Here is a 19,504-nt window from a genome sequence, read left to right as displayed (position 1 = left end):
AAATATACCGATTACAATATGGCAAAAACATTTAAAAATATTTGGAAAAAGGAAACAATGTACAAAGTACAAACCACAAACAATTGTTGAGATAAATACATTTTAATTTTGAGAAATAGATATCGAAACCATGAACTCATTTATCCCAAAATAACAAATTTTCTCAATGTATTTAATTTGGTAGAAATACAAACCAACGATTTGCCCTATTTAATAAAGTGGAGCACTAATCATAATTCCGAGGTTTTTTAAAAAGAAACAATCTATTTATCAATCGCGACCCTAATGCAATATTAGTTCGCCTTTGCATAAACAGCTTATTCTATCCTCAAACCCGATGCAGCCACCCATAGATGACACTCTTGGCCTTACTAATCGTTGCACTTTTAATTCATTTTCCGTTGAACATGTTTGCATCAATTCTCCCGGGCGTTCCAGAATAAGATCTTCTTTAAGTTAGTTTTCCAATATTCACTCGTGTGTGCGACAAATGGGTCTTCACGAAAGCAATGAATCCAGTTTCAGGTTCTCCCTGTTCTCCCACTGGATCCATCTCTCGTTCACTGCCTGTTCCATTCCCACTCCATCCGTCCACATTCACTCGTTCCGGTATTTATCATCAGACAAACTCCTGCTGCAATTTCTCTACACTACGCCAACGTCAAACTTCTGTCACTTGTAATTTCGTGAGAAATTTTTTTGTTTACATATCTTCAAACATCCCCTGATTTGTGTTTTGGCAACAACTTTATTTTCCTTTATTTTTCGTCGCCATCGCATTATCTGACAATTTCTCAAAATTTCAATACCACTGAGAGTAAAGATAAAACGATGAAATGAAATGATTCCGCGACAATTTAATTACGATCCGGATTTTAGGAAGCGACAAATCGACACATTGAAAATTTTCAATGATAAGTAAGTTTTGCGTTTCTGTTCTGTTCGCTTGTCTGTCTGGGCACCATTTGTTTTTCTTTCCTGTTTTAATGGTGTTGGGAATTTTGCGTAGAAGGATTTGGGGCTGATTGACGTTTTCTGCCGTTTTAGTGTTCAAGTCATAAAGGAGAATGAAGAGTACTCGACAACGTTTACTTCCGGAGGGCGGCAGATTTCCATAACTGTCTTGCTGGGACCGAATTTCCCGAATGAGCGCCCGAGGATTGTCGCGACCCCGCCAGTGCAGCATCACTGGTGCAATGCCAATGGAGAAATCGACAAGGCGCCGGGATTGTTGAATGTAAGTACTTGGCTTGTTCAGGCTTTTCTAGTTAGTTGTCGTCCTTGGTGCATCTTTAATCGGATCTGTAGCCATGACGAGGCAATTTCAAACAAATTCGTGCATTCAAAATTGCAACTTGTCTGGTCGCGTGAGTCAGTTAAATGAATCATTGGAAAATTGACTTCGCCCTGTAGAATTCGGAAGACTGTTCCTGACCTCAGGACTATTAGGTACATTCGATGCGGGTGTTGATTTACAAGTTTCTTTTGGGTAAATTCAAACCATGGCGCGTTTACAAGGAAGAATTAATTGTCTATTCCGAGAAATGCAGACTTCCGTGTCTGTCAGAGAGAACTTCAAAACCCGACCTAGCTCCCAGGTCTTAAGTAAAAATGAAGGGTTTATTCACAAGTTTTCAATAACCTTCCTAGAATCTTCCCTGTTAATTCCTTTTATCCAATAACGTCGCTCATTAACGACCATCTTTATCTGAAGCTATTGCAGTGTCGTTCGCCCTATCATGTATCACCACTCTGAGTGCTAGGCTAGGAATGCGGAATGAAGACTTCCGCGGAAGCGCCTTCGATGGTACAGTCATATGGCCCTCGTTGATGTCTAAGCTTAAGACTGAAAAAAGTGGCGAAGGCTACAAAAAAAAATCAAGACATCCGAACGAGAATAAAAATTTGTACAATGTGGTGTGGGCGGTGATAAAGCAATTTAATCATTCTTGTTAGAGGAGCAAAAATGCAAAAGAATTTGCAAGGGGCCTTCTTCCTATCGATCAAGGTTTAGTACGAGTTATTCCTTGATTTTAGCTAACATCTTTGCACAGGAGGACGGGTGAGTTTTTTTTCGGAATCGTACAATTACCCCCTCGTCTACTCATCGCGAAACATTGTATCTGGCTGTGCACTTCCTGAGAATGGGCTTTTCGAAGCTTTGAAAGCTTCAGCTAAGTTGCGGGATGGTAGCCCATGCTGGGAAACTATGGTCAGAATTGGTCGAATTAGTGTTTCGTATAAGAGGATTTTTAAGGCATTTGAGGTCTTAGAAACTTTAGCTATAGACAATCTGACGTGAAGGTTTTATTTAAGTTTTTTGTTGAGAGAGATTCTTTTTTCGAAGCCGAATTGCCTCAGTGGAACGAGAGAGACGTAGTGCCTGTTGTGGTGGATTAGTAAAATGTGTTGGGAGATTTTTCCAAAACTGGATAAAAGAGAGATGAGCCTCATATCTTTGAGGTTGGCAGAACAAGCCTTCTTAGGAATAAGTATCAGGAGAACTGATTTGTAATTACAGAGAAGTCTCCGTTATTCAGGCGGTTGTTGAAGAGAACGGCAAAACGGAAGAAGAATAGAAGAGATATCGCCTGGACCCGATGATTTTTTATTGCTAAACCGGATGATTGCAAGTTCAACTTTTTCTTGGTAGGTAGAGAAGGGGACGAACGGACCGATTCTGACAATGTCGGCCGGGCGGCTGGGAGAAAGTTTATAGGAAAGACCCTTCCATACCAGTCCTTTTTTCGTTGAGAGTAGTGACGACTTCTGACTCTCAGATGGCCTCCACGGGCGCCATGGATCTGAATAAGTGGCATTTGTTTGCGTTTATAAAACGATTTACCTAAGGCTGTGCGAAATTCGTCGTGGAATCCGTATATAAATTTGATCGTACTATCTATATCCAGATGTCCTGTAGCTTTCCTGCAGGGAACCTCAGTTCATCTTCAATCATGATAGGTGGACAACTTTAACTAAAATAGTCCATTTCTTTGCAAACCACAATTTTTAGGTACACCGGAACATAGACTAGGTTTTTACAATCAATACTCGATAGATGAAATAATTAGAATTTATTAATTTTAATGAATCAGTAAGAGCAAACGACTATTTACACGTTAGAGGCAGAAGAGAATCATCTCGCTTCATGTGTTTCTTTCTGCCCCTAACTCATGGCACACTTTCCTCGCTAGTCCTCCACTCCCGTGGCGAGCTCTACAAAGTGGATAGTTCCGCGCCATCTATTTGTTCGCATTCGCAACATTCGAAATAAATTTCGAATGCTGCGAATCCTGCCGCGCCACACAACCTTCGGTGGTCATGCCTTTAACAATTACGGTTGTGATGACCGCATGAGGGTAGTTAGCGATTTTATTGGGTATGTCCTGTCCATTGGCACAATGATGCTTGCTGACCCCGCGGCGAAAATGCTGTTCCGATTTCAGATAAAACACGTGGTCTAAATATCCGAGTGCCGCTAGTTTACCGTGAAATCAGCTAAAACAAACCTAAAAAAGCACGTTCCAAGCGCAGACGCAATATATCGGCAGAGTGAAGCATTCGCTTTAATGGTCACAAATGAATTCGAAAAGTCTGTATACGCGTGTTACAGTGGCTTACCACAACGTTCACAAGAAGACGAATTTTACCTAATGTTCCTAAATATGATCGATGTGATAAGATGTTCGTTGCCGGTCAGTAGAAACCCAACTAATTTTGTGACATGTCCTGTCTTCAATCCTTTCCCCACTGTTTTTACAGTCACCACGGCTATACTTCCTCATCACATACTTCAGCAAGATGTTATCAAAGCCCACTTTAGCATTCAGGTTACCCACCACGATCAGAATGTCACCTTTAGGAAGCCTCCCCTGGAAAGCATCCCCCTCCACTAGATCAGAAGTCCCCGTTGGTACGTACTACTGCACAATTGTGGTGCTCCTTAACCTGTACTGGAATCCGGTAGTCAAGATCCTGTCAGAAAGCGGTTCCCAGGTCGAAAAGCAGCCCTCTTACAATAGTCGACAGCAGCCGTCCAACACTGGATTCGTCTCTGCTATCGCTTGACTTTCCAGAATACAGACACAAAGTGCCAGTGCCAGAATTTTACACGATGGGATCTCATATCGATCACAAATGTCCTCATTTCGGATATTCCAACGCTTCTTCGGTCAGTTCTCAGAACCGTAGAGGGCAAAACCATCACTGTTTTTTATTGTCCGAAAACTTGTATGAGGAGAAACCTTTATCGTAGAAACTTTTTGATATAGTCCCCATTTGGGATCTGCACCTCAGATCCCCATTATAACACAAGATTGAATGCGTCCACGAACACGAAGTGAGAAATAAGAACACGCTATTATCTTAAATGCGAAATATTTAACCATTTAATAATACCAACTTCAGCAAAGTGAACTGAAAACCTACCGCGATAGCTAATCACGTCCTCCAATGTAACATGTTGCTGATACACACGACTGTTGAATAATAATTGTTTTCGGAGTTAGTGAGTCAAGACTAGTCGGGGTTCCAGGCCCAGAAATATAGAAGAAAAGCGGGCCGGCGAGCTACTTTTGACTACCATTCAATGGCAAAAACCTGGACATAAGAGCTTATCAGCCAGACATCACGGCTATCTACAGGAAGCTGACCAATACACATTGCCGAAATTACGGGGAAGTGTCAAGCACTTCTTTTGTGGTTGCCAGGCAAAGGACTTTGGGTAAACCGTTGGGATTTTTAATTTTCGTGAACTCCACGAACTGGCTTTATAATTCAGAAGCCACAAGATTTAACCCCTTACCATTACAACGACCTTGGGAGTTGTGGAATCAACGTCGCACCGCAGCGCTAACCCTTCGGCCACTTTTAATTAATTTTCTCCGATGTTGGAAGCTGTCTCCTTTTCAGCATCACTTTTAAGGAACTTTTGAATTTCATTAAAATCTTTATGGAAAATATTAGCGTTTAGTAGAATTGCTTTTCAATCTTGGTGTTCTTGTGGACTCCAAACTCTATTCCTAATTCATAAAGGTTAATCTTGCAATTCAGCACAGGATTTAGCTGTGAATTATTATTATTATTCTGTTAAGGGAAAGTCGCACCGCGTCCTTCAAGAACTATTGTGCCCCTTTTACTGGTTATAGTGTACCTATTGATCATAGTATCTCAAGCAGGCCTGTATCCGTTAGGAACTTTAGTATGTTCCCCACTTCCAGATGTTTCAGCTTTGCATCTGGTATTAAGTGTTCTCCCAGATGTCTCGACCTACTTTGCACAAGTGCCGGACACTGTCCCAGAATGTGTATAGAGGTTTCGTCCTCCTCCTCACAAAACCTGCAGGCAGTGTCCGTAGATATCCCTAGCTTCCCTAGGTGGTAGTTCAGCCGACAATGACCAGTGAGAATTCCCACTATGATTCGGAGGTTCTTTTTGGTGAGGTTTAAGCAATCCTTTGTGCACATGGGTTCGTATCCCCCAATAAGCACCCTGGACTGCTCCACCCTGGTAGGCCCGCCCAACATAGTTCCCTCAACCGTTCCTCTTCATTTCTTAGATTCATAGCCATGAAACCGTTTCCGATTCCACAGAAGGGTTCTGGCCCGTGTAAAGGCGTCCCTGCTCCCTTCTTGGCTAGTTCATCCGCTGCCTCGTTGCCTTCCAACCCAACATGGCCTGGAACCCAAAGTATCCAGACCTTGTTGGACGAGCCGAGTGTATTCAGTCTCTCAAGGTATTTCCATACCAGTTTAGAGTTCACCTGGTTGGACCTAAGTGCCTTGATCGCTGCTTGGCTATCGGTGAGAATAGCTATGTTCTGCCCCCTGTAGTTCCTTTGCAGATTAAAGGAGGCACATTTGTCTATGGCGTATATTTCCCCCTGGAATATGCAAGTGTACCTGCCCATTGGCTCGAAGTACATTTTCCTTGGACCAATGACACCGGCACCCGCTCCCTCTGCTGTGAGGGATCCGTCAGTGTACCAAGTAATCAGTTGCTGGTTTAAGCCGTATGTCGCAGCCACGTTCTCCCAGTTTGCCTTGTTACTCCAACATGTTTCAAACTTCTTATCGAAGTGAAACCTCGTTGTCATATTGTCCCTCGGTATCAGTAATTCGGGATACCGCCCAGAAAGGATATCAATCTTCCTTCGATTTAGGCAGCTCCCCGCCTCCTGAATATTGACCTCCTTGCCTGCATCTGTATGTACAGATGGAGAGGGGTTAATCCCAGAAGGACCTCCAGGGATGCCGTTGGGAATGTCCTCATTGCTCCACTGATACACACGCAAGCCAGTCTTTGGAGCTTATGTAATTCCCTGGCTTGTGTGCTGAGTTGGGTTCTTTCTGCCCAGATTACCGCTCCATAGGTAATCATTGGCCTTACTATTGCAGTATATATCCAAAGTAGTATCTTCGGGCTGCAACCCCATTTTTTGCTGCTATGGATCTGCAAGTCATCAGAGCCCTCGTGGCTTTCCGACATGTGTCTTCCAGAGCAATTTTTTTTTGGAAACTGGAAGCTGTGAAACTATGTTTTATGCTTATTGGAGATCATAACCGATCTGACTAATGAATTCATTGATAATGTTCCATTTGCAATTTTGAGATTGCTTTACCTGAAATTTCAACCCCAAAAAAATGGAGGAATAGTGCAATTGTAAGCAAGTTCTGAAAGAAACTAAAACATATCGGTGACCAGGTGGGCATTGGCGTAATCGACGTGTCTTTTAATCTCTTTAAAGAGCTACTACGAAATCTTTTGAATATATGAGCTTGCTGCTGTTATGATGATTAAACAATGTACGCCAAATTATTAATATTGACGATGAAAATCGAGCAACAAGGGAAATTGCCTGTCCTGGGCCTCAAGATCATCCTGAAAGAAGGGAAATTCAAATATGGCGTCTACAGAAAACCAACAAATACACATCGGACCATTACTTTTAACTCGAGCCACAATCCATACAATGCCATGATACAGGACGCTCACAATACCCATGAGCAAGGGTAACGGGAACAAGGAAGAAAGGTACATATTGGATACAGCATAAAAACACGGGTTCCTGAATTCACCTTTATCACATCGCACAAATTCCTTCGGAAAAACGAATGAACACGGACTGTGGGAACAACTTCTCCACTTTAATTAAAACATCGCTTAGCAATTAAGAGCGCAGCTCCAAGCACCCGGACCTTTGTTAGGCACATTGTAGCCCCGGAGATAGCATATTCAACGGCCAATCACCTACGGTGTTCGCAGGCTTTCGCGAATCTGAGAACACCCTACAGAGACAGAATGTGCAGAAGTGTTTCGTTCAGTCGGCCAAGTTTCTGCATCACCTGGTGACAATTCTAGACCAACTAGACTTGACATGTCGTTGCTGTTTCGTGCTGATAATACTGCCCGACTGTCGGAACAGATTCGAATAGTTTTATCGCAAATTTTCTTCGGTTGCCAATGAAAAGGCATATATCTCCGCCTGGAATATGGTCGTCATTTTCAGGAGAGGTCGAACCAGTTCCGTAATCGGATTTCCCGAGAAACCCTTGCGCTCGATCCGTCTTGAATGACCCGTCGATGAACATTATTAAGTCTATAATTCCAAAAGACTCAACCATTCTTCTCTTTTGGTAATTACGATGAAGTAGTTTTGACCATATGATCGGCGGACATTACAACAAGCTGTTGCTTTCTGTTTCACCTCCAAATGAATGGGGGTAAATTTAGGATAGCTTCGAGTACTGCGATCGACGTACTACTCATAACTGCATTAATACTTACGCAACCGCGCCTCTGTCTGCTTCTTGTTTTAGCAAAGTTTAATCGCGGCCACCAGACGATGCATGCATATATTAAATGGATTTTATTATGGAGGAACACATCCAATGAATCGGCAATTCTACAGTACCAGAGCAATATGCAGGATTTTTGGTATTGTTCCTAGATATGGGGCTTCCACGTTAACTTGAAATCGAAATGTACTCCTAAATATTTGACTGTTTGTACCAGCTGGATTCTGCCCCTGCTGAAATGGGTAGCGTGTAGCTACCCCACCTGACGTTTATAGTGAATATAACTAGTCCAGTCTTCCTAACTTTCGCTGTGAGTTCATTACGGAGACACCAAATGTCATTATATGCAGTGGCGCATTCAAACGGTCACAAACTGTGCCCGCAACGTTGCCGGTAATTATTACGGCAAAATCTTCCGCAAATGCTTGCGCGAAGACCTTGTTGTGGCCCCCAGGAGCTATAGCAAGGTGTTCATAACTAGGAGCCATAAGAGAGGGGAGAGAACCCCTCCCTGTGGGCGACTCCCAAGATATCCTGCCTCAATAGATTTCTGTCCGACCAATATGTGGATCTTTCTCTACTCTAGCATATGAAGGATCCAACTGATTAACAGTTGATCGATCCATGTTGTCTTGTCGCGTTACATCGCCGCGAATGAGGAATAATTGTCGATGTCCATGCATGCGCCTAAGGCAGACATTACTTTCTCAATTTTTGCCGTTAGCTCATGAAGTGCTCTCTCCGTGGATTTGCCTTTCTGGTAGGCGTATTGCCTATAGTGAAGTGGCCGTTTAGAAATGTATGTATCTCTTATGAACCGATCGAATAGCCTTTCCAGTCCTTTTAGCAAAAAGGAAGTTAAACTCATCGGTTGAAAGCATTTTGCGCCTATGTAGGTGGGCTTCCCTGGTTTGGGGATAAATATTACTTTCGCATCACGTCAGGTAATTGGAATATAAGCATGTACTAGCAAGCACGGTATATATTCCAAAGGCATCCATTGCCACTGTTACTAGAGCAGGATTAATGCCATCCGGACCCGCAGACTTGTATCTTTGGAACGAGTTAAATACCCATTTAATTCGTTCCAGTAATACTACTTTGCACGCCAGAGAAAATCTTTCGGCTGAGTGCTGTATACACCTGCCGGCTGGTTTTGGATGCTACCTGGGAATGCACTTCAAACATATCGTTTGTCGTTTCTTCTTCGCTTTCTGTGTACCTCCCCTTCTGTAAATGTAAATAACCCAACTACTGGTTAAGTTCTTTGAAAAGGATCTGCTTCAGCTTTGAGGTTGCCTCAAGAGAGTTGATCTCTTCGCAAAACCGTCTCCATGATGATCATTTGGCTGAATTTATGCTCTTTTTTGGAGTTTTTGAGACTCTTTGTACCGATTCCAGTGAATCAGACTCGGTTGAGAGCACCCTTGTGGTTCTCCTCTGTTTCGCCATTACAAAATCAACGCACCTGTGACCCGAGAGTGAGATATTATTTGATACTTTCCACTCTCCGACAAAAGCCGCAATATCAGGTGATGTCATCGTGGTGTCGATGGCCTCTTACCTAACTACTATGAAAAAAATGGGTTCATTACCCAAATTGAGGATCTGGGCTTTGGTTCCTACCAGATATTCCAGTAGTCTCAATCCTCTCGCGTTGATGTTGAAACTTCCCCAATGTATATGGTGCGCGTTAACATCACATCCTGCTTATATTCCCATGCCTTTACTTTTGGCAAATTGGTTAGCTCTGATGAATGTTCTACTTGGAACTTCGTTTACCTCATAAGAGAAATAAGCAGGGCACCATAGAATCTCCTCATGTTTCTGTTAATCTTTTACGATCAGTTTGTTCGTTGTAGTGTCGTTATTACATAGGTCGTTATCAAAGAGAGCTTGGAGGTCTGTTGAAACCGGAGCGGGGTCTATCATTCCATTGGCATGTAGGAAGTTTATGCCCCTACTATCCACCCCAAACAATCGATGGTTATTGTATGAGGTATAAATATATCTTGTAGCTGTTGATCCGACGATTGATAAGTGCAGTAGCCGCTTTACAATGCTGCAAATTTATCTGAGAGATATGGCACCTCATCTCCGATTAGTAATGCCGGCAGCCCGTTTGCTCCCGAACCTTCTTGATATCCGGTTGAGGAACGCCGATAGTGAGGAAAGCTCTCGGCATATCGGCTCTTCCTCCTGCTTTGCTGCCTAACAGCATCCAGGTGGTGGTGTTGAGGTTATTCTGGACTCCCAAGTGGTTCCAGCACCATTATGCTCCTCATCTGAAGCCAGAGAAAACACTTTTTAAACGGTGGTAAAGTGAATCAATTGGCGGCATTGGCTTTCGGCTTTATAGCGTTTCCATTCTCAAAGAAGTACATAATTGATAAAAATTTACTTCATTCGAGTATTGTAAAATTCAATTTGGTTTAAATGTGCCTTTTGGTGAACCAATGGATCATGGAATGTATTTACACACTACCATTACCGTAGTATTACTTTGCCACCACATTTCGTTCATTTTAAAATTTCCTCAAAGAAGTTCGTGCATGACTTTCATACCTTTAGCGTCCTCCATTACCCATTAATACATAAAATCAATATTTCTTCCATTCCAGTATACCCCACATTCGGACCTGGGACGCATTGTACAAGCTATTACGCGTGAGTTTGAAAAATTCCCACCACCATTCATCAGCGAAAATCCTCAGAGTAGTCCAGAGCGCGATTCTTCTAATGTAGAAAATACAAAATCGCCAACCATATCATCAGCAAGTGAATGCAATATTCCTGAACTATCAAAATTATCATTGGATGAATTGAAAAAATTGGATTCGGATCCGGAATTTTTTGATGACTTCATCGAGGAATTGTCAGTCGTGCAAACTCTGAATAATGAACTAGACACGATGATAAGTGAGGTTGAAAGAATCTCTAGTAAGTTTTTGATATCTATAGCATCCTATCTTGGTCGAAAATTTAAATGATATTTCGTTTTGATTTGCAGAGGAAAATGAATCGAAGGAATGTCATTTGAGTGATATGAAAACGAAACTGAAAAACGATTTTCATACTTTGAAGAGTTTGGGAGAGAAATATGAAAAACTTAATTCGCAATATATGAAAAAATCCCAAGAATTTGCTCCACAACACATAAGGGTAAGTATGGTTGCTGTGAACTTACAATTAAATCCGAAATTTTCGTAAAACTTCACTAGAAGGAAACTGAGAAAAACTCAAAATTGGCTACAGAGTGGACCTGCAATTAAATTTCGTTCGTTCTACAAAACTCTATTTCTTATTGTTCTCTCTTCTGCCTTTTTGTTGTTATATTGAAGAGGATTCTCTTCCTTATACATAGAAAAAATTTTCATTGAAAGGTTAATCGCGGGTTGCTTATTAGCAGCCCCTCACAATTAACTATCCGCGTTGCGAATACTGCATTATGGTACATGTTGGAGCGGAAAATGATTGTCTAACGGTTTTCCGCTAGATTTATGTTTAGCCGAGAACCAACCACACCAGAAGAGATCATATAGTTATGAAACGCCTCATATGAGCGTCTCCCTAAGAGCTCTTATAGAAAGCAAGTTAGGAAAAGTAATAAACTTACAAATTGGCGGAAAAGTCAGTATACGCACAATTGTATCTGGATGGTCCAGATACTGAACTGAACTGACAGCGTTCTTAAAATTACTTTTCTATGCTTTAGTGATACCTCACAAGAGAAGATGCAAGAAAAATAAACAGTAAATTAGGATAAGTAACGAATAAAACTAAAAAGTGAAATGTTCAAATGTGTTATTAACTTCGAACAGAGTGATGCTAAATTTATATGACGGTTATCAAATATAGAGAGCAGGAGGGCCGGCTATACAAGCATTTCGTCTGGGTCTGGCCACGCTGTGAAATTCACTGCCAACTTTAATCTTCATTATTCAGTCGATACTGGGGTAATGGGTGGGCAAAAGATTTCTATTTATGTTGCGTAATGCATCATATGACAGCATAGCCAGGGTAAAACTGTACACAGCCATGAAAGAATTCGGTATCCCGACGAAATTGATAAGACTGATTAGGCTGACCATTCAACATCAACAACGGTCTACGACAAGGGGATGCGCTATCATGCGTCCTCTTCAACCTGGCCCTAGAGAAAGTGATTCGCGATGCCGATGTGAATTCGACAGACACCATCCTCTTCAAGTCCACCCAACTACTGGCCTACGCTGACGATATCGACATCATGAGAAGAACAACCCGAGATATACAGTCTACCTTCATCCAGGCAAAACGATGTACATCGTGGCAACGTCAGCGCCAAAGCCAAAAGAACGAACAATATCGAATCGCAATTGTCAATCCGCACACGGTTGTTCCCAGCCAACAGAGCTTATTTCAAAAACTGCTTCGCTCGAAACATCTCACCATAGGGTCTTACTGTACAAGACTATGATTTTGCCAGTCTCCTCCTCGGAGTCTTAGGTTCTTAGCAAGAAAAACTGCGAACTCTTGGGTGCGTTCGAGAGAAGAATCCTCCGAAGAATTTTTGCCCCCCTAGATGAAGATATACGATTCCGTAGCCTACATAACGACGAAATCTATGAGCAATACTACGACCGTCTGGTTGTGGATAAAATCCGGCTCAACAGGTTCCGGTGGGCGGGTCACTTAATCCGCATTGATGAGGATGATCCAGCCCGGAAAGTCTATAAGGGCAATATCTATGGTAGAAAAAGTAGACGAGGCAGACTCGCCTGAGATGGAGCAATGGCGTAGGTCAGGACGTCAGACAGCTTTTAGGGATCTCGAATTGGTGGACATCGGCGCAAAACCGGGACGTCTGGAGTTCCTTATTAAGGCAGGCCTAGACCAGATACCGGTTGTTGCGCCGTTGATGATGATTATGATGAATTAAAATGTTACCTAGCAGCAGAAATGCATAGGTGTGCATTTAAATAGTTCGTTCCTCAAATAAATGCTGCAATAAATTTGGATGCCCTAGACGTTATACAACCGCCGGAAAAGATTTCTAGGCAATTGGCGGAATTGGATCGGATGATTGATGCGGGTAGAATTCGAAAAAGTGCTGACTTAAGGAGTGTGTTTATTGGAGCAGAGATAAGAATGTGTTAATGTGTGTGTTGTATACAACGATGGAGCACCCGGCCTTTTGTAAATTTGTTCAAAGAATGAATCTATTGTTTTCCAAGCCTTCCTTTTTATTTCTGAAGGTCAAATACCAGGAAACAGGAATCACAATATATTATGCAAACTATTTATTCTGAAATTAATTTAAATGCGTTTCATTGTTTTGAGCTGATTTGTAAGATTTCGATACGAAAATGCCCTCATAGTGCTATAGGTCAAGTGAAAATAATGCTGACTGTTTTGAGGCACTCTTTTGACTCGACTCAGCTAAGTGAGTGAGTCGTAATAAGCCGACTCACCGAAAAGAGTCATATTTCTCACCACTATGTGGGAAAATCAGCATCCATTTGTCTCGAATTCAAAGGTTACGGTTGGGACTTGAAATGCAACTTATTGTGGCTGGAGAGAGAACCAACAATTAGTTGACCAGTTTATCGGGAACCGAGGAAAGACGATAGTGGGGATAGTTAGAGATATTTTTATAGTAACAGATGCAATGGCTGTACACAAAATCTAGTCGACATTTCACAAGATTTTGCAAGAGCAGTATTTTATATTTTTAAGAAATACAAAAGATTTTGTGTTAACGGTGGAAACCGGGTGAGAGTCATTTACGATGTAAGTCCTAACTAGAGTTTCGAATTTTTATCCGAATCCAAAAGGTTTTAATTTTTTTTATCACCAACTTGTGTTGTAAGAATATGAACCTCAATACAGGTGAAAATAATAAAAATTGAAAATTTTGCAACTGTTGGAAAAATATATTTTAATTTTCGCCTTTTTTCAATAGTTTTGCAAAAAAAAACACGCTTAAAATTTGATATCGTCCCAAAGATTCATGCTTTTCGTAATTTTATAAAGAATCGTACTTCCAAATTTCATAATGATCGGTTCATTGCTTTCTGAGCAGATGTGAAAGAAGTCATTTTGAAAAAAACGCCTTTGGAAAGTTGCATTTGATATCAAGACATTTCTCACTCTGAATTGCAAACAAAATATGGTTATAACAAATACAAATGCGTTCGTAGGAGACTACGACAAGTATTATACATAAAGCGACTATATCTTGTGTTCTAGAATCTGAGCCTGTAACGCTCGAATCTACGTTCATAAAATTTAAGGGATTACAAATTTCTATGAAATTTTTGGAGTGTAAAAACCAAAGTCGCCTCATTTGAGCGAGTAGCCCGAAAGAGATTTGACTTTGTTGCCACCCTTTCGGTAATATGTACATTCGAGTTTGGTTCTATTGTCGGCTTTCAACTATCCCTAAGGCGCTCTGGAGATCTAGGATGTATAATACTTTCGGGCAAGAAAAAAATAATTTAGATGATGAAGATGACTTAACCTATTATTTCCACGAAGGAAGAAGAAGATAATTTTAAGTAAATGGCAGTAAAATGGAGGATCTGTGATGACACGGGTTTAACAAGTAAGTCCGAATTGGCATTTCTCACTAAGAAAATGAAAGTTGAAAAGTATAAACAGCTATTGGAATAACAAAAACCTTACGAGTTAATGACCATCGCGTATACTCCACCGGGTTTTCAACAGAATAATGCAGCTATCTACACCGCCAAGAGTTTGAAATCTTAATAATAATCTGGCGCAACAATCCATATTGGATCAGGGCCCTGAAGTGTGTTAGAGCACTTCATTCAAGACCGTAACGATACACTACAGTATACTGTAGAAGGCAATGTGGTTAGCATTGCGCTCGCCCGAGATTATTACCCTGATTTGACTCAGGTACTCATTTGCAGCAGAGTCGACTGTTATCTGACGTCAAGTCACGATACAAACCCCACTGCTTCACATCTTCGCAAAATAGATTCAACTAAGTTCATTAATACATCAGCTAGAGTTGCAAACTATTTGTTGGAGAGCAGCCATTAGTTCAGCTGTTTTAGACAAATTTTGATCTCCAATACGCCAGCCTAACTCTTCTCAAAGATGCTCAATAAGATTCAGGTCAAGACTTTGAAAAGACCAGGCTATTTTTGCAAGTTGGTTGTCATTTGGCCAATTCCGAACAAACTTGGACGTGTGCTTAGGACCACTATTCTGTGAGATTACCCAATATTTTCCCATCTTGTCATGAGCATGTAATAATATGTGCTTTCCCAAAACGTCACAATACATGGGCAACTTCATAACTCCTTCAACTTGAATCAATGGACCAACACCACCACGAGAAAAGCACCCTATAATAGATGTTGTTAGTGCCGAAAATTTCACATAAAAGTGATATCAGCCCCAGATCATTACGCTTCCATTCCCATGCTTCTTTGTTGGTACTTGGTACTTGGGATCATTGCAGACTCCACCTGGATGGCGAATATATCGAATTCCATCAGTACCAAACAGATTAAGTTTGCTTTTGTTGGTCCACAAAACTCGACCCCAATCAGTGACTGATCAATCTTTATGAGTTTCCGCAAATTTTTTATCTATCTTTCATATTTTTCTTCAAAATCCAAAGATTTTTGGTGGTCGTCATCCCATTAGTCCATTTTTACTAAAAGTTATTATAATTAGGCCATATTAGTAAAAATCAATTTTTTCACTATCGCAAAAGACGCTGAGCAGCTGGTGTCGATATTTGAACATTGTAAAATTCAGCAGCTTCTTTCGAACATGTGTACTATTTTTGTGCAGATTGTCTCGCGCAGCGTTAACCAAGGATCTGCACATTGATTTCGTTAATTTAGTTAGGCATCCACCTTCTTTTGAAAGATCTACCCTACCCCTTTCCTTCCGTCTTTTATGGACTATCCAAAGTGCAGATTTTGTGACACCAAAAAGCACTGCGACTTCTCGTAAAGTATTACCATTCTCGATTGCACTTATCATTAATTCCTTTATCTCATTTGAAAGTGTTTTAGTACGACGTATTTTTTAATTGATTTCTGTCGATTTTTTTTGTTTTTTAAAAATTTTTATTCTCAGCAATAACATCCATGCAAAAGAAAATATAGAAGGCTTCAACACAAAAAAAAATTTTTTTGAGATACATCAAAAAATAAAAATTTCACAAGCATTTGGTTCTCTTTACAGAGAAGTTTCCAAAGTTCTGACCACTACTGTATGTATGTATCTCTAGAGTAGTTGTGACTAAAAAAGAAGTAACTAAAAAAGTTAAAATAAGATGCGAACATCCCCACCCCCTTATATATGGGCTTCCAATATCTCCGGTGGTTCACCGATACTGGTATATAAGTTTTGATTGATGATGATTGATTGATTGATTCAGAATTTTTCAAACTAATTTCAGAACTTTGCAGAATAACTTCAGACTTTTCCAAGTCAATTTTAGAATTTCCCATTTTAAATGCAGACATTTCCATTTTCAATTCAGAATTATTTCAATATTTTACTATCAAGTTTTCTAGCAACTATTTACCACTGGATAAGGATGGAACCCGGGTTTTTTGAAAAATAAATCGAGCAGCTTATCAATTTTCTATCATATATATCACTAGGATCTCTTTCAACTTCCCAGTATCATGCCCTATATTATCATTCATATTCACGTCTTCTACTTGCACTTCTAAAATGAATTCGAGGGTTTTTTTAATGGTTTTGAAAAATGTAGTAATATGCCATTATTAACTTTGTTTGACCAGATATCACCAAGTGTTTTGATGTCTGTGCAGGTGCATCACGCAAGATTTTTTAATTGGGTAGGCTTTGAACACAAGACCTACTTTACTTTTTGGGGACAAACTTTAAGCTCACACGCAAAAGTACTAATTGAATCCTTTCATAATAACTATATATATAGATAACTATATTCTGTGAAAAAAAGTGTTCCACTCCCCTTTCACATGTATGAGGAGCCCCTCCGTAGACTCAACAGAAAATGGCGCTACTTGCTTTATGTATATGTTCACAACCACACGACAAACACTTCTTATTCCACGGAGAACGTTGGATCGCCTCATCAATTCCCTGCAACTGAAAAAAAAATGAAATTCTTGAACTTCAGGCTTGTCGATATAGCCTCAATGACGGAGGCTATAAATATTTCAATAAAAAAAAAACGAAGAAAGTATTCGAGTTTCCGTGTACAGCTATAAGTGTTCTCAAATTTCTTTAACTCGATCTGCCATGGTTTCGAGAAAAGCTCAATTACAGATTCATATCAATATGTCGTGCCTGATACTTAGATAATACCCTTTTGTTCTTCGTAAAATGATTGGTGGGGCTCCATTCGATTCGGATCGGTTTGGTTGCAACCGAATGAAACCCTTTCACACCTACACAGTTCTTATCCGGTGAAACCGGATAACTTTAAAATCCGCTCGCTGTGAGCGCAAAACCGTAACTGAACCGTGCGTGTGTGAAAGCCTCGATTGCTTTTTGTTCCCTGCACACGAACGCGAACCGAATTGAAATCTGATAAAACCTATTCGTGTCGTGGGAGTATTCGGTGATATACGGTTTTAATTAGAATAGACACCGAATTGAAACCAAAAACCATTTCACACTTGTCGGCAGTAACCGAAGCTGTACTGAAAACGAACCGAACCCAATTGAAGTGTTTTTGTGCGAGCCTTACGATATCCCCAGGCGATACCAATCACTAATTTCGCTTTCTCAAACAACCGTTGGAAATGTTAATATTTTTATGTCTGAATACGTACGAATCTGCTAATTTGTCAGCTTCGATTCCCATAATGTTTACTATTTTAAGTATCGATGATCAGCCTTTCATTAAGAAGTTAAACATCATTGAGTTCGCATTTCTTCTTATCGCTAATCCGTACAATTTCGTGAGTTCGGCGATTACTGTTTCTATAAGGTTCCCAACGTCTTTGTCTTGCCTTTTGTCTCGCTTCCATAGGTTTATCCACATGACCCATATACTCATTTGTTTCACCGCCAGTCTCTCTTTATAAGTAACGCCTTTTAGAATTGGTTTAAACATTTCGCTATCGCTATTTTTAACACTGCATTTCCTGTAATTTTGCCAGAGCTGCCCTTGTGCTTTGTATTGTAATTATGCCCTTTAACTCACGCATTAATTTCGCGTCACTTTCTTTAAATTTTTGGCATAATCGCCCGAAAGACGATTTAACAATTATATTATCCTTTTTTGGAGTATTTGACTACTTTCCAATGAGCTAGGCAACTCCAAACATAGAAGAAATCCCTGTTTTTTTTTCAGGTTCTGTTACCCGATATCGCCGACTGATTGCTGTCACCTCCAGCTTCTTCCATATACTGTTTTTTTTGTCCACAACTTTATGAAGAATCTGCTCGAAAACTGTATTTGCCGCCAAGTACACATTTTCAATGCACGCATAATATACACTGATAGCTAAGGTGCCCCCAATGTCCATTAAGCCGCAAAATAAATTAACATCGTCTGGGCCTACCCCCAAAATTCTGGGCGCAAGAATTTTCGTTGGTCCGCACATACACTACTGTAAAATGGGAAATCCGAAAGGCGTCGCAAAGTAGCTTATAACTTAAGTTTCGCAACAGATCTCGAAAAAGAGCTTCCTAGGACTATTAATAATAATAATCGTTGGCGCAACAATCCATGTTGGATCAGGGCCTTGAAGTGTGTTAGAGCACTTCATTCAAGACCGTAACGGTACACTAGGAGGCAATGTGGTCAGCATTACGCTCGCCCGAGATTATTACCCTGATTTGACTCAGGTACTCATTCACAGCTGAGTCGACTGGTATCCGACGTCAAATCACGATACAAATTCCTAGGACTATTACCTATCAAGAAATAAAAAAGAAAACCGATTTGTTTTACCCAAGACAATCATTCATAAAAGAATAATTTCTTGACTGATCAATTTAATTTACATTTTACAGGAGCTCCTGCAAATTGCTGTTTCCAACTCCGATTCAGATTGTGAAAAGCACGTTGAAAGTTTCCTCTCGGGCAAAATCGACGTCCAAACATTCCTAAATCAATACACGGAGTCGAAAAAAATCAGTGCAATGCGCAAAGCAAAAGAGGAAAGATTAGCACATCAACTAAACGCACTGGAACGTGCAGCGCTATAGTAAAAGAATACGGAGAGGAGAAATGGAATAATGAATGATCTTCTGAAGATAGAATAAAAGATTAGACATAAGGACACAATATCATACTACACTCTCCTACTTTCAAAAATAAAGTAAATTAGTGAAACGATATAAACAATCTATATCCAAAAATTTACTAACAACAACACCAAACAATGGAAAAATAAAGATGTACCTCAACTCAGTTGCAATATAGAAATGAAATATAAATTAAAGTTGGTAAATCATTGATTGATTTCATTAAGCGATAAGCATAGCGATAGATCGAACAAAAACAGGAACAGGAAACAGAACAGTGACAGCAAAAGCTCATAAGAAAATAAAGTAAAACAAAAATTAGTAATATATAAACATGGCGAGTTTCTTAACTTATTTTAACATGTTATAATGGTTTCGGATTTTATATGTAGTTTTAAATTATTTATTGTTGCTTGTAGAGTTACTATTGATGTTCTGTATTTATTGTTTTTCTTTCCTTAATTATATTTTGATTTAACACACGA

General features: G+C 40.2%; 1 protein-coding gene across 1 annotated transcript; it reads left to right on the top strand.

The window, feature by feature from the left end:
* Positions 1-286: 286 nt before the first annotated feature.
* LOC119655751 (vacuolar protein sorting-associated protein 37A) lies at positions 287-19,504 on the top strand. Its single transcript, XM_038061804.1, has 5 exons — positions 287-918; positions 1,048-1,237; positions 10,418-10,736; positions 10,807-10,958; positions 18,786-19,504. Exons 1-5 carry the CDS (start codon positions 842-844, stop codon positions 18,978-18,980), a joined length of 933 nt encoding a protein of 310 aa, XP_037917732.1. The 5' UTR covers positions 287-841; the 3' UTR covers positions 18,981-19,504.

The sequence above is a fragment of the Hermetia illucens genome, chromosome 4, assembly GCF_905115235.1.
Source record: "Hermetia illucens chromosome 4, iHerIll2.2.curated.20191125, whole genome shotgun sequence".
Taxonomy (NCBI): domain Eukaryota; kingdom Metazoa; phylum Arthropoda; class Insecta; order Diptera; family Stratiomyidae; genus Hermetia; species Hermetia illucens.
Note: the sequence above shows the minus strand (reverse complement) of the source record. Positions and strands in the feature narration are given on the sequence as shown.